We start from the raw sequence: 15,490 nt of genomic DNA, 5'->3' as shown, positions 1-15,490 counted from the left end.
CCCCCCACAGTCCCCCCCGCCTCGGCCCTAAGCACCTCGTCTGCCCCCAGGACATGCTGTGGGAGGTGCAGGAGTTCTGCGGGGACCACCACTGGATGACAGGCCTCTACAAGTTCCTGCAAGCCTGGGGGCCCCGGAAGCTGGAGTCCATGAGAGGCTGTCCCGTCAACAACTACCAGACGCTGGTGAGCCACCTGGTCGTTTGGCAGGCCCGCGTCTCCCGCATACCCGCCGTGTTGGTCACAAAAGGCAAGCTGCTGCTGCTGAACTGCGGTGATATACAGGCCGACCTGGGTGAGTGCCGCCTCCCTCCCCTCCTTTCCCTCCCGCCTCCTTCCCTCAGGGTGTCTGGAAGGTCCGCCAGGGACCTTGGCTGCAGGCCCCTCCTTGGAGCCCCAGAGCTTCCCCGAGCCCCGGGTCCCAGTCCCTTCCCTGTGCATCGGCAGGTGTGACCCCTGAAGAGGACAGCCTCTCCATCTGTTCTGGCTCTGCCCCTTCCCCATTCTCCTTCAGAACCCTGTTCCCGTCGCCTGATTGCTTTCTGTTCTTACGGGCGGGGAGTTCAACCGAATTGCAACTGAGAGAAACCCTAGTGTCCACTCCCTGCAGGGACGAGATACTCTCGGACCTGTGCCTTCTCTGTGAAGGCGGGAGGCCGTGGAGCTGGGGCCTGGAAGAGTTTGCCTCATGAAAGTACCTGCCTGCCCAGCCCTCCCTGACTTTGCTCTTCGACCGATGAAGCATTTGCCTAAAGTGCTCCGCGCCCCCCCCCCACCCTGGGTCCTAAATGTACCCACGGGGTTAAGCTGGCAAGGAAGGAGCAGGGAGGGCCTGTGATTGGCCTGCTTTGGTTCGGACCCTGTTCGGGGCCAGCCTTGGCTCCACTGTTACTTGGAGAGACTGCATCCTTTCCGGTTTGTTGGCTTCTTGATTCTTAGGCCAGAACCAACTGGCTTCTTCAAAAAGAGCGGATGGAAGCATGGGGTTCAGAATCGGGGCTCTGTTTCCCACCGCTGTGTGTGACCGCGGGTCCCTGAGCTCCAGTGTGGTCTGTACCACGGGCGGAACAATGAGTCCCTCACAGGGTCACGGCAGGGAAGACTGCATGAGATACCATGCGTGATATTCCCGGCATGGAGTATGGCATGCAGCGGGTGCTTCGTTTTTTCACGTCCCCTTATCCTCTTCCTTCTGCTCTAATCCTTCTGGCTGAGTTTACCTTTTTACCCTCCCACTCTGTTCCTCTTCTCCCTGGGCTCCCTGGAACAGCGAATGGTGAGTTGTTCTCATCCAAAAACTTAACTTCAGCTGAAACCGGCTTGGCTCAGTGGATAGAGCGTCGGCCTGCAGACTGAAAGGTTCCAAGGTTCGATTCCGGTCAAGGGCATGTACCTTGGTTGCGGGCACATCCCCAGTAGGGGGTGTGCAAGAGGCAGCTGATCAATGATTCTCTCTCATCGATGTTTCTAACTATCCCTCTCTCTTCCTCCCTGTAAAAAATCAATAAAATATATATATTTTTTTAAAAAACTTAACTTCATCCTTTACTCTTTCCTTTCCCTGACTCCCCACCACATCCAACCTGTCGCCAAATCATTTCCATTCTTCTGTCTCCTAGATACCTCTCAAATCTGTTCCTCCCCCCCCACTCCTCCCCTCCATTTCCAACTTCAGCCTAACGAGCCGCCGCACTTTATCAGGCCATTGCTCCTTTGTGCCACACGGTGTCGCTGTTGAGCTCCCCTCTGCCTTCACTGCCTGATGCTGCGGGTCCAAAAGCAGCATCCTGGCAATGGCCTCGCTCCTGTCCTAGGCCAGAGGGATGGTTTGAAAGGGGTCCGTTCGCATCCTTGTGCTCTCTTCTACCTTGGGTGCTCCTCAATAGTTCCCTTTCTCTGGGTTTTCTCAGCTCTCGGTGCCCAGTCCTCTTGGTTACATTCTCCCAGACCCCAAAAGGGCCATTCCTGGTATATCTCAATTATGGGTCCCCTTTGCAGTGGGAGAGATGCTCCCAGGCAGTGGTCGGCAAACTGCAGCGGCTCGAGAGCCACATGCGGCTCACGAGCCAGCCGCAGTTTGCTGCTCTGTTGACTAATGAGTTTGCAGACCACGGATTACAGGCTGCTGTTGTTCCTAGTGATTAAGCCCCTATCCCTGTGGTCGGCAAACTCATTAGTCAAACAGGGTGGCAAACCATGGCTTGCGAGCCGCAGGTGGCTTGAGAGCCACAGTTTGCCAACCATGATCATAGGGGATAAGCTGATCTATTTTTCACCCCTCAACACAAAGAATATATATAACAGAGTGGAGCCAGGCTGCCTGAGTTTGAACCCTTGTGCTGTGTGATGTTGATAGTTACTTAACCACTCTGAGCGTCAGTTTGCTTATCTGTAAGACAGGGACAATACTAATATACGGTATATACTGTATACCTCAAAGGGGTTTTTTGTGAGGATTGAATGGGCTCATTGCCGAAACCGGTTTGGCTCAGTGGATAGAGCGTCAGCCTGCGGACTGAAGGGTCCCAGGTTCGATTCCGGTCAGGGGCATGTACGTTGGTTGCAGGCACATCCCCGGTAGGGGGTGTGCAGGAGGCAGCTGGTCGATGTTTCTCTCTCATCGACGTTTCTGGCTCTCTATCTCTCTCCCTTCCTCTCTGTAAAAAAATCAATAAAATATATTTAAAATAAATAAATAAATAAATAAATGGGCTCATACAGGTAAAGTAGATGACATTATATCTACTTGTAGGCATGTAGGGATACTGTGTTTTGTGGTATAGTTTATACCATATTTCTATGCTCTTCTGTGCATTATTTTAACACCTCTGAGCTTAAGGGGTATATTAAGGTGGATCGGACGGGGCTCCAGTAAGTGTTCAGCGAGTGAGGGAATGAGTTCACGGTCTGGCGTCCCCTTCCCACTCCCACCCTGGGCCCACAGCACTCCCTCTGCGCCCCTGATGCTGTGCACCCCTGGACACCTCACCCTCCTCCGTGTGCAGCGTCCAAGCTGGAGCGCATCAGGAAGGAGGTTCTCGAGCATTTCCAGGGCGAGAGCTGGAGCCGCAGCCAGCAGCTGATGAAGGAGCTCACCGACTACATCGAGGCCTTCCAAGCCATCAACTCCGACATCCACACCATCGCCCTGTGCTCCCAGAAGGTAGGCCCTCCCCCCCCTCCCTTCCCAGCCTCCTGGTTGGGGGGGGGGGGGGCATCCTGCTCAAATGGCTCAGCAGGACCCCGCGGGACTCCCAGCAGGACCCGATGCTCTTAGGCTGGGCTCACGGGGTGACCTGCCCTTGCTACCTCTCGCCCTGCTCTCCTGGCTCAGCTTCCCCAGGGCAGGGGGAGGCCCCCGGGAGAAGAGAGAGAGAGAGACAGGAAAAAGGTCTGCTCCCATCCAGTCAGATAGGCATGGGCGGCCCTGGCCCTGCTGCAGGGTCAGGAGGTGGAGGGGGAGGAGCCGTGCTGTCTGCAGAGAGGCCTGGGTGAGACGGGGCGGGCGGTTGGGCTGGCGTGACCCCAGTGGGTTAAAAGGAGGCAGCTGGAGTATGGAGCCTCCAGCAGGTGGGCGTGCAGCAGGGGATGCTGCAGGGTTGTGTGTGTGTGTGGGGGGAGGGGTGCCGGCCTCACACCGCGGCCCCTGCAGTTGAACAAGGCCCACGAGCAGTACAGCGAGCTGGAGGAGCGCGTGGAGTACATACGGGGCCTCCACGATCTCATCCGCAACCACTACAGCCTCTTCAGTGCGGAGACGGAGGCGCGGGACATCTCGGTGAGAAGGCGGCTCCTCCAGGAGTCTCCCCTCCTTCCCTCCCGGCCCTCCTCCCCACAAGCCCGCGGACCTGACTGCCCTCTGCTTGCCCCCCCCCCCCCCCCCCCCCCAGCTCCTGGACCTGTGGGAAGCGTTTCAGTTCGAGAGGAGCCAGGCCTCGGAGTTCCTGCTCAGCAAGCGCCATGCCATCGTGCCCAAGCTGCAGCAGCTGATGGCGGCGGCGCTGGCCGAGCTGGAGGGCCTGATCGGGAAGGCCCTGTCCAGCCCCTTCATGGACCCTGCACAGGAGCAGAAGAGCACGGAGAGCCAGCTCATCGCCCTGGGCCATCAGTTCCAGGCCACCACCAGCTCCCTCAGCGAGCTGCACCACGCCTACACCTCCTTCACGGGTACCGGGGCTCCCCCGCTCCCTCCACCCCTGCCCTGTGGGCAGCCCCCCAGCTGAGAGAAGGGGTTGGACTCAAGGTCCTGTGTCCTGGGTGCCCCTAAGCAAGTTCCGGGGATCTCACACCTTCTTCCGGTCTCTCATGTATGAAAATGGCAGGATAGAATCTTTATACAATGGGTAGAGGGCGGTGCCTCGGGTGGGGAGATGGGACTCCCAGTCCGGGAGGGAAGACTGGACTGGAGGATGCTCCGTTAGGATGGGATGGGGTCAGAGGGCCACCCCAGTGCAGGAGAATGGGAAGGTGTCCTTATTGTAGCACCAGCCTTTGTGTAGCCCTGATCAACCCAGCCCCGCATGGGGCAGGGGGCCCCGGTGAGCATGGTCTTCCTGCTTCCAGCCAGGGTGGTGTGGTCAGCGGGTCCACAGCACAGCACTACTGGTCTTTCGGCTTCCACACAGCGGCCCCACTCCTTCCCTTCTGCCCGTAAAGAACGGTGTGGGCTCAAGTTTTTTGTGTTTTTTTGTTTTGTTTTGTTTTAAATATATATTTTATTGATTTTTTTACAGAGAGGAAAGGGAGAGGGATAGAGAGTTAGAAATATTGATGAGAGAGAATCATCCATCAGCTGCCTCCTGCACACCTCCTATTGGGGATGTGCCCACAACCCATGTACATGCCCTGGACTGGAATCGAACATGGGGCCTTTCAGTCCGCAGGCCGACGCTCTATCCACTGAGCCAAACCGGTTTCGGCTTTGTTGGTTTGTTTGTTTGTTTGTTTTTGTTTTTGTTTTTAATTGATTTCAGAGAGGAAGGGAAAGGGGGAGATACAGTAGAAATATCATTGAGAGAGAATCATCGAGTGGCTGCCTCCTGCACACACACCCCCTCCTGGGGATCAAGTCAACAAACCAGGCATGTGCCCTTGACTGGAATTGAGCCTGGGACCCTTCAGTCCACAGGTTCCTCTATCCTCTGAGCCAAACCAGCTAGGGCTCAAGTTCTTTTTCTTCCTCGGGTGCAGTCACTTCTGTCAGTCACTTCTGTCCATTCAAAGGCACATTGCTTCTCGGTTGCTTCTCGGCGAACCACACTACGACCACCTCTCCCTGTGGGCCTCCCAAGTTCAGGGCTGTTGGCCAAGTGTGAGAGGTTGGACACTGGGACCATCCTCAAGCAAGGGGCTTTTCCTTTAGCTAAGTACTGGGAGACCCTCATCCTCTACTCTGACCTTGACCTCGGGCCTTGACCTTTCCTGCTAGGTTCGGAGATGTTTGTGGAAAAGCCCAGCAGTGGGTGCAGGCCCTGTAGTGGGAGGCCCAGGAAACCCCACAGGGTGGCTTTTACTTCTTTCTTCCCTCCCTGGCTCCCCGCCAGACTCCCAGGTTTTGTTAAAATCATCTGGGGTCTTAGATCTAGATGATGAAAACGACCTTTATTTATCTTTTACTCTTTACTTCGTTTTATAACTATGTTAACAACTATTTTGACATCTAAGGATTCCTGGTTTTGATTATGACTTACCATTTTTAAAAATACCGCATCTTTTCATTATTTTTATTCTTTCATTGGATGGCTGTCATGTTTGAGGGTTGATTTTTTTTTTTTCTAAGAAGAAAATTAGAGGGGTTAACATTTCTAAGATCCTATGCTAAAAATGTTCTTTCTAATGTCCTTATATCGCAGCTTGGCTAAATATTTAATTCTGAGGTCTTCCTCAAGTTTGGTAACACATCACTGTCTTCAACATGTAGCATTGTGGACAAATCGGATATCAGTCTGATTGCCCCCTTTGCAGATGATATGTTTATTAATTACTTGAAATGGTTCTTATGTACTGCCACAGGGTCGTCTCAGAGAGCTTAACCTTGGGACAGCTGTCCCTTGGATTGTCCCCACCTCCACTGTTCTACTAAACTATTTTGGATCCCCCCCAACCCTCCCGGCACTTTTGGGACCCTACCTTCTGCCATCATGGGCTCTTGACGGACCCCCTCCCCCAAACCCCCCCCCTCCCCGCCCCCGCCTCCACACATTACCCAGGCCTCAGCCAGCCCTGTCCTGCAGGGGATGAGAGTCCTGTGCCCCTGCCAATCTGTGGGATCGATCCCATCCTGCAGCAGCAGAGCATCTGGCACCTGTACCGAGTCACCTCTGAACACATCAGTGACTGGAAGTGCATGGCTTTTGCCAAGGTGCTGACGCCCTTCCTTGGAGCTCCTGCCTAGGAATGGCGAGCCGGCAGGCGGGTGGAGGGGTGGGGGAGGGTCTCCAGCTGACACTGAGCCCTTCTCCCCGCAGTTCAGCCTGCCTATGGCCCAGGAGAAGATAGAGGGCTGGCTGGCAGAGGCGGCCCAGCTGAATGCCACCGTGGGCCTGCACAGCCCAGTCCTGCAGTACTGCATACGCGTTCTGGAGGAGTTTCGCAGCTACCTGCCCTTGCTTACCAAGCTGAGCAGCCTCCAGCTGCATGGCCTCAACTTCCAAGGCCTCATTCGATGTGTGTTTATAAGAAGAGTCAGAGAGAGGAGGGGAAGGGAAGGACATAGGGGTTAGAACAGTGCAACAGTTCAGGCACTCTTGCTGGGAGCATCTTCCCTCCCTGGGTTGCTCCCTGCCACCCCCAAAGCACCATGTGGGTCCTCCCTGCTAACCTGGGCTGGCTCAGGCTGCAGTCTGGGCTCTGGGCTCTGCACTGTGCACCACTGGTCTTTGGGTTTGGGGTTCTTGGCTCTATGCTGCCCTCAGATCGGCATCTGGGCGCTGGGCTGGGCTGGGCTGGGCTCTGGGTCCCGGACCTGCCATATACCGGTGTTGCTCCGACTTGTTGTCCCTTCTACCTCTAGCCTTAGGGCTGGGCAATCTCAACGTAGAACTCCTGACACTGGGCCAGCTGCTCACTTGTCCACTGCTGGACTTTGCAGATCAAATCAACCAGGTGGGGCCCTCTGGAGGGAGGGAGGGAGGGAGGGAGGGAGGTGGCCCCAGGTTCTGTTTGCTAAGCTCCAATAGAGCCGGGTAAGGCCCCCTTGAGACAAGGGGGTAATAGATATTGGCCTGTGGGTGGGCAGGGTTGGGGCTGAGACTGCTGGCCTGCCTGGAGCATGTGGGGATCTGACGGGTGGTTCAGGCTCTGTGAGACCGACAGTATGCACCCGCCCCACCAGGGGAAGGGAGTAGGTGGCGGCCCCAAAGTTGTGGGCACCGAGGATGGCAGATTGTCCCCCAAAGAGCACGAGAACCAGCTGGAGCCTTGCGGCGTAGTGGGTTTCGGGGCAGCAGCCTAGGTCAGAGTGTGCTGCTGGTGGCCCATCTCTGAAGCCTGCTGGTTGCACTCTCCATCTTCGAGACCCGCCCTCCCCTGAGCCTGGCCCTTGAGTCCCAGCTCCAGTGCTAATCCCTGAGCCCCTGCACAGGCCTGGTTTCTGAGCCCCGGCTCTTGCAGATCTGGCGGAACGAAAACGAGCACATTCATGCCCGGGAGGCCCTGCAGCAGCTGCAGCAGGTCTGGGAGGCGCGCCAGCTGCGCCTGCTCAACTTCATCCTGCAGGTGCCCTGCGAGCCGGCTGCCGCCCCGGGGCGCTCCAAGAGGCAGGCGGCCCGCAGGGACATAATGGCCCAGGACAGCGGCACCTTCGTCCTTTCAGGTGAGACGCAGCCCTGTGGCCCAGGGCAAGTCCCCCAGCGGGGGGCCATATTCATCCACCGCATCCCCGGAGCCGGCGCATCTGGCTTCTCTAGCCCAGGTCCCCATCCTTGCTGGAGCGCCTGCGACATCATTCTGTTCTGAGACAATGTCTTTCTTGGAGCTCCCAGCCCCTCCCTCCCACGCGACGCCTGGCTCCTTCAGCAGAGGTCCTCCCATCCCTCTCTGAGTGAATTAAGAAACGCCTCACGGTCACGTCTCTCCACCTCTCCATCCTCTGTCCTCTCTCCACCTCTCCATCCTCTGTCCTCTCTCCACCTCTCCATCCTCTGTCCTCTCTCCACCTCTCCATCCTCTGTCCTCTCTCCACCTCACCATCCTCTGTCCTCTCTCCACCTCTCCATCCTCTGTCCTCTCTCCACCTCTCCATCCTCTGTCCTCTCTCCACCTCTCCATCCTCCGTCCTCTCTCCACCTCACCATCCTCCGTCCTCTCTCCACCTCTCCATCCTCCGTCCTCTCTCCACCTCTCCATCCTCCGTCCTCTCTCCACCTCTCCATCCTCTGTCCTCTCTCCACCTCTCCATCCTCTGTCCTCTCTCCACCTCACCATCCTCTGTCCTCTCTCCACCTCTCCATCCTCCGTCCTCTCTCCACCTCTCCATCCTCTGTCCTCTCTCCACCTCTCCATCCTCTGTCCTCTCTCCACCTCACCATCCTCTGTCCTCTCTCCACCTCTCCATCCTCCGTCCTCTCTCCACCTCTCCATCCTCTGTCCTCTCTCCACCTCTCCATCCTCCGTCCTCTCTCCACCTCTCCATCCTCCGTCCTCTCTCCACCTCTCCATCCTCCGTCCTCTCTCCACCTCACCATCCTCTTTCCTCTCTCTACCTCTCCACCCTCTGTCCTCTAGCACGTGCCCTGCTGCCTGGCCTTCTGCCCTGCTCACGCATTCCTTTTTCGCTTCCTCATCCAACCCACCTGCCTCCGCTGAGCCAAACACAGGAGACCCTGAGATTTCCAGACAGAAGTCCTGTCTCTTAGGAGCTCCCAGGAGAGAGAGAGAGAGAGAGAGAGGACAGACTAGAGAGAGAAGTGCATGGTGGAGCACCTCACTGAGGGCAGTGGAATCTCAGAAAGCAGCTTCAAAGGACCAGGGAGGGTCAGAGAAACTCCCCTTCCCTGAGGCCAGTGGTCGGCACACCGGGCTCACAAGCCACACGCGGCTCTTTGGCCCCCTGAGTGTGGCTCTTCCACAAAACACCACGTGCGGGCGCGCACGCACGGTGCGACTGAAACTTCGTGGCCCATGCGCAGAAGTCGGTTTTCGGCTCTCCAAAGAAGATTCAATCGCTGTACTGCTGATATTTGGCTGCTGACTAATGAGTTTGCCGACCACTGCCTTAGGGGGAGGCCTTTTGCTGACTTTTGAAGGAGGAGGCATTTTCTCAAATTGCCAGGGCGGAAAGGCAGCCAGGGAGAGGGGACAGCATGGGTACAGGCGCTCCAGGCGGTATTAGTTAGGGGACTGGCAGAATCTCCACCTCCTTTCTCGCCCTCATGCATTGTCTACCATTTCCAGTTTCAGTTTCTTTGTAAAGTTGAGCGATGCCATGAAGACATTTGTGAAGTTACCTGAGACCAGAACTTTTCTCGATTTTTATTATAATTTCCCAATTTTTGAAAATTGGCTGGCCTATACCTACTTTAATTTTTTTTTTTTTTTTTTTTTTTTTTTTTTTTTTTTTTTTTATCAACTCACCTTTCCTGAGAGCCTACCCTGGTTTCCACAGAACCAGTAGCTCTTTCCCCCACCCATATATCTCAGCGGTTAACATGACATCAGCTTAAATTCTGTAATCGAAATTATAACTCACATAAGCAGGTTTTCCAACACACTGTGGCTCTTGCTGAGCCTACAGCTCAACTGGCGGCAGGAAAGAAACGGCCGGGTCTTCCAGAGAACAGCTGGCGATCTGTGACTGTGAATTTGGGGCCTTAGCCACTCCCTGCCCCTGCCCCATCCGCCTGCCAGCACAGCTCAGCTGAGCCCACCGTTCCTCAGATTACAACAGCCTGCAGGATTCCGCCCAGGAGAGCCTTCAGGTGTTGTTCAAGATCCTGGCCCTCCAGAAGTCGGGAGAGCTTTACAAAAAAGCTGTGGCGTGGATGACCATCTTGCACAGCCTGAGTGAGTGCAAGGCCTCCAGCTGGGCTTCTGTGTGGGACCTGCAGTGGGATGGCCCAGAGGGGACAGGGCGAGAGGTGGGGGCTGGGTGCGGAAGATCTGACAGGCAGAGTGAGGGCCTCCTTCAGGGCTCCTGCGTGGGCCGAGGGGACCGACCGCATCTTTATTCACAGTGAAAGTTTTCTCTCCTCGGGGCGAGGTCCTTGGGTCCTGCTGAGTAGAATATTTTGGGGTGGGACAACCTGAGAGGTCAGGAACAGGCTGGACCCCCTTGCCACAGCTCTGGAATTCCCCCAGCATTGCTCTGGCTGCTCGCACAGGTGACATCCTGGAGGTGTGGGTGACTTTCCAGCAGAAGTGGATTTTCCTGAATAAAGTTCTGTACGAGATGAAGATCCAGTTCCCCAGTGCTGATCTGGTAGGGAAGGGGGGTGGGTGGGTGAGGCAGGGTGGACAGAGGCTGCTGAGCAGTGGGGGGAGCCGCAGTGGCGAGGGGAGGTGCCTCTTCCCATCCACCCTCACGTGTACCCTCTCCCTCACCACAGAACTCTCGTTTCAAGGCCGTGGACGATCAGTATCGGACCCTGATGCAGACCTCTGTGGCCGACCCCCTGGTCCTGTCGCTCGTAGTGCCCGGTGGCCAGCGGAACCCTTCCTTCCAAGGCCAGAAGCTGCAGCAGATGCTGCTAGCGGGCTCGGCGGAGCTGGAGGGCGTCATCACGGCTCTGAAGAGCGTGCTGTATGAGTTCTGCGTTCACTTCCCCCGCCTTTTCTTCCTCAGTGACAGCGAGCTGGTGGACCTGCTGGTGGCCCGCCTGGAGCCGGGGGAGGCCCAGATATGGGTGCGACGCTGTTTTCCTCACGTGGTGGCTGTGAGCTTCCAGTCCAGCCAGTCGGGTGAGCCTCCGGACGGCCCGGAGTCGAGGCCGGGCCTGCAGCCTCAGGTGGAGGGCCTCGAAGTGCTCGGCGCCGGTGGGGAGAAGGTGACGCTGCAGGAGCCCCTTCTCCTGCACCCGGATTTCCCCAGGTGGCTGGCCTCTCTGGAGAGGGGCCTGCGCCTGGCGCTGGTGCACCTGCTGCAGGGCTGTGTGGCCGCTCGTCTGCAGCGCGGTGTGGCTCTGGCTCCGTCCCTATCCAGGGAGCTGGCCCAGCGGGGCCGGCTGTCCTGCCAGAAGCATGTCCACCACTGGCTGGATTTAATCAAGGCCTTCCCGTGGCAGTGTGTGGTGGTGGCGGAGGAGATGGTGTGGCGGGCCGAGATGGAGGAGGCCCTCCTCGAAGGGCAGGCCCCGACCATGGTGCGCACCCATTTGAGCAAGCTGGAGGTGCTGGCGCATTCTGTGCGGATCCAGAAGGCCTCCCAGGGGGGCCAGTCCCTGCCCCTGCCCTCTGTCCGCGAGACCAGCCTGCTCAGTGCCCTGGTGGCCATGGCCGTGATGCACCGGGATATAGCGCAGCTGCTGAAGGAGCGCCAGGTCAGGGGCCTGGCGGACTTCCACTGGGCCCGCCAGCTCAAGTACCACCTGGGCTCATCTCATGTCGCCTCCCAGAGCCCCCTAGAGAGTCTCAGGACCATTGCGTCGGCGGACACCTTCCCGTCACCGGCCGCCTGCTGGGTCGACGTGCTGGGCCGCTCCTTCCTGTACAATTACGAGTACCTGGGCCCCAGGCTAGGGTCTCTGCCCAGCCTGCTGCCCGAGTGGCCGGCCCTGGCACTATTACTGGCCCTGGAGGAGGTGGCCTGTGGGACCCTGCTGGGGCCCGATGGCATGGGCAAGGCGGCCACGGTGAAGAGCCTGGCGCAGGCCCTGGGGCGCCAGCTGGTGAAGATACCCTGCCTGCCTCAGATAGGGGCCCAGAGCCTGAGCAGCTACCTGAACGGCGCCCTGCAGAGCGGCGCCTGGCTGCTGCTGGAGGCCGCGCAGCACCTGCCCCTCGGCCTGCTCTCCGCCCTGGGCCAGCGCCTGGCAGAGCTGCACGGCCTGTACGCCCCGCTGTCCCGGCAGGTCTCCCGGAGCGCCAGTACCATCGACCCCACCTGCCCCCAGCTCCTCGGCAGGGCTTTCTTCGAGAGAAAGCAGGTGGACATGCGCCTCGGCTACGGCTGCCTCCTGACGCTGCGCTCGCTGAGCGCCCCGGTGCCCGCCAACCTGCGCCTGCTGCTGCGGCCCGTGGCACTGACACAGCCCAACCTGCAGCGGGTGGCAGAGCTGACGCTGCTGGGCGCGGGGCTGCGGGAGGCCTCCCTCCTGGCCGCCCGCCTGTCCAAATTCTTCGCCCTGGAGCGCGAGCTGGCGTCCGGGCCCCTGCCCCCCCGCTTGCCGCTGCTCAAGTGGGTCCTGGCGGACACAATACAGGCTCTGAATGCGGCCAAGGAGGAGCCCAAGTCCCAGGTGCCCCTCAGCCTCGCTGCCATCCAGGAGAGGGCCCTCCTGCGCGCCCTGCTGCACTCGCCGCTGTTCAGCATCTTGGAGGGGGACCGCCTTCAGCAACTGCGAGAGCTGCTCTGCGGGACCTTCCCCAACGCCAGACAAGTGCTGGCAGAGCTCGTGGCCCCCAAGCTGAGGAAGCCGCTGCTGGTGGAGGAGCTGCAGCAGTCGGGCCTGCATCCCAGCGCGGACATCCTGGGCTCCCTGGAGCAGCTGAGCCAGGCCCTGGGCCAGACCCCGGGCATCTTGCTCCTGGGCCCCGCAGGCAGCGGCAAGACCACTTGCTGGCACAGCCTGTATAAGATCCAGAACCAGCTGGCGGCCTCGGAGGGCACCTCAACCCAGGGCTGTCTGCCCGTGGAAATCACACACCTGTACCCCAGTGTCTTCAGCCCCGAGGAGTTCCTGGGGTGGCAGGAGGGCCCCTGCTGGCACCAAGGCATCCTCCCCAGGCTGCTTCGGGTAACCAGCCAGTGCAAGGCCGCGGAGCCCAAGAGCAAGGCCCGGGGGCCGGCGCGCACCCAGCACTGGGTGATATGTGACGGGGTCTCCAGCGCCGCTTGGCTGGACTCCGTCACGTGCCTCCTGCGCGACCCCCCTCAGCTTATCCTCCCCAGCGGCCAGCAGGTAGAACGGTCCCCGGATATCTTCCTCCTGATGGAGGTGGGAGATGCCACGGGGATGCCCCCCGCGGTGGTGGGCCGCTGTGCCCTGGTCTGGTGTGGTGGGGAGCAGACGTGGAAGGGGATGCTGAGAGCCCTGATGACGGCCCTGTCCCAGGAGTACTGCCTGCAACCCCAGACGATCGCCGAACTCAACCACCTGGCTGAAGGGCTGGTGCCCGCAGCGGTCCGATTCCTCGCCAGCCAGGGTGCCGGCTCCGTGCTGCAGGCGCACGGGCAGAGGGCGGCTTGCCCGGGGGTGGCGGAAATCACCAGCCTGGCTCGCCTCTTGCGTTGCCTGCTTGACACCCACCTACGCACAGACGAGGAGACTCCTGTCCCAGGTGAAGGGATGGGAAAGAGAGGGCTGGCTCGAGATCTCTGAGGCCTGGAGGTCAGCGGGCATATGGCTGGAGCCCGGGGGGTGGGGCCTTTGGTGGACTTGGACTTGGGCTTGGGGACTGAAAGTGAGAAATAATAGGGCCAACTCCCCCCCCCCCCCCCCCCCCCCACTTCTTACCGGGGCTCCTATTCTGGCCACAGGGAACTTTGCAGAAGACCTCAGTCATAGTGATTCTGGAACCCCGAGCTTCAAGTCCTCGAAAAGCAGCTCTCCGACCCGGTCCCAGACTGACACCAGTGATGTGCCGAATAAGCGCAGGGAGCACCTGCTGGTTGTCAGCAGCTTTCTCTTTGCCTTTATCTGGGGCTTTGGGGCCCAGCTTCCCTCCAGGTATCTACGGGGATGGGGAGTGGCGGATGCAGAGGGCCGAGATGGACAGGCTGGTGGGAGTCAAACCCAGGGGATCACTGTCCGGGAGGGTGGAGGGTGTCACAAATGGAGCTGCTGTAACTCTGACACTGCTGCCTGTGTGTCTGTCTGCGCAGGCTCTGGCCCGTCTTCGATACCTTCCTGAGGGGTTCTATTAGTTATTTCCCCACCTACCCCGAGCCATCGACCTCAGCCTCGGTGTTCGATCTTCATCTATGCCCTGAAGATGGGACGCTGGTCCCCTTCACCGGGCAATACATGGGCAGCCACATCAAGGGATCTCTGGGCACCTTCAGTCCTTCTCCCCAGGTGTGAGGGCAGTGGTTGGGGTTGGGGTTGGGGCTCAAGGGGCTCTCCTGGGAGAGGCCACGTTCAGGGCAGCCAAGGCCTATTTGCTCCCTTTCTTGGCCATGTTTTCACAACTTGCAAAAAACACACAAAGTATTATGCAAGTAGAGCTTTAAGACAAGATTCCCTAGACCTTTCCTTTCAGCTGGATTACTGTCCGGAGCTGCCACAGTAAGCCCTGCTCCTGTCCTGCAGACTGAACGACTCTTGTACGTGGTGGATCTGCTTCTAACAAAGGGATACCCAGTGCTGCTGGCTGGAGAGGCCGCGACAGGGAAGTCAGCCTTTGTGGAGGTGCTGGTGGAACCACATCACCCTTACATCTACACGCCCATCCACCCTGCCTTCACTACCATGCACTTTCGCCTTCTGCTGAGCCGAGGGGTCCAGAGCCAATCACACACCAGGCACCACCTGAATGTTAAAGGCTCCCTGCTCTTCATGCTGGAGGATCTACACCTGGCTGCTTCTGGTGAGGAGCTGGGAGGAAGGGAGGGAGGCAATATCTCCAGGAAGCCTGAACCTCCAGGCATAAAAACTGATAAATAGGTCATTGGAATAAATAGAGATCCAAGAAATAAAGCCTCACTTATATTGTCAATTAATTTATGACAAAGGAGAGAAAGATATACAATGGTGTAAAGACAGTCTCTTTGATAAGTAGTATTTATTGCCCAAACTGGATAGATACATGCCATAGACAGAAAATGTTCATGATAAACATTTCTGACAAAGAACTTAAATTCAGAATATCTACACTAAGAAAAGAGAAACATACAAATTGACCATCACTCCACTACACCCATCAGCCGATCAGGAGGAAATATGCAAATTAGAAGGACAAAATGGCAGCTGCCCAGCTGCCCCAGGCATAGAGTGGCCGGATGGGGCAGGATGACTGCTATGAGAAGGAGGGTGGGAAGAGAAGGGATCTATAGGAGCTGCACTCCAGCCACAGCGAAGACGAAGAGGGCAGACTCTGGTGGGACTCTGCAGCAAAGACAGCAGAACTCTGGCTGGAGCAAAGGCCTGCGTCCTGGATGCCAGAGGAAAATCGGTACTGGAAACCAAGGGAAGGAAGGCTTATTGCACAAATCTCTTCGTGCAATGGGCCTCTAGTATAAAATGATGTACAACTCAATAAGAAAACAAACTCCATTTTAAAAAATGTACAAAAGAACAGACACTTCACGAAAGAAAGATATAGTACCAATTAGCACATGAAAAGATTCTCCATGCTATTAGGCATCAGTGAACTGAAAAATTAAAACCATCATGAGA

At 57.8% G+C, this 15,490-nt stretch overlaps 1 protein-coding gene across 1 annotated transcript in view; it reads left to right on the top strand.

Moving 5' to 3' along the window:
- DNHD1 (dynein heavy chain domain 1) overlaps positions 1-15,490 on the top strand; it is a 54,031-nt gene that overhangs the window by 17,834 nt on the left and 20,707 nt on the right. The window contains 14 exon segments of the mRNA XM_045577898.1: positions 51-294; positions 3,005-3,162; positions 3,652-3,882; positions 3,884-4,166; positions 6,233-6,360; positions 6,467-6,665; positions 7,012-7,103; positions 7,611-7,812; positions 9,876-10,001; positions 10,319-10,416; positions 10,544-13,433; positions 13,645-13,822; positions 13,978-14,170; positions 14,405-14,681. Coding sequence (XP_045433854.1) covers positions 51-294; positions 3,005-3,162; positions 3,652-3,882; positions 3,884-4,166; positions 6,233-6,360; positions 6,467-6,665; positions 7,012-7,103; positions 7,611-7,812; positions 9,876-10,001; positions 10,319-10,416; positions 10,544-13,433; positions 13,645-13,822; positions 13,978-14,170; positions 14,405-14,681 — 5,299 coding nt within the window.

This window comes from Pipistrellus kuhlii, unplaced genomic scaffold (genome assembly GCF_014108245.1).
Source record: "Pipistrellus kuhlii isolate mPipKuh1 unplaced genomic scaffold, mPipKuh1.p scaffold_m20_p_9, whole genome shotgun sequence".
Lineage (NCBI taxonomy): Eukaryota > Metazoa > Chordata > Mammalia > Chiroptera > Vespertilionidae > Pipistrellus > Pipistrellus kuhlii.
The sequence above is the reverse complement of the archived record's forward strand: the minus strand, read 5'-3'. Positions and strand labels throughout refer to the sequence as shown.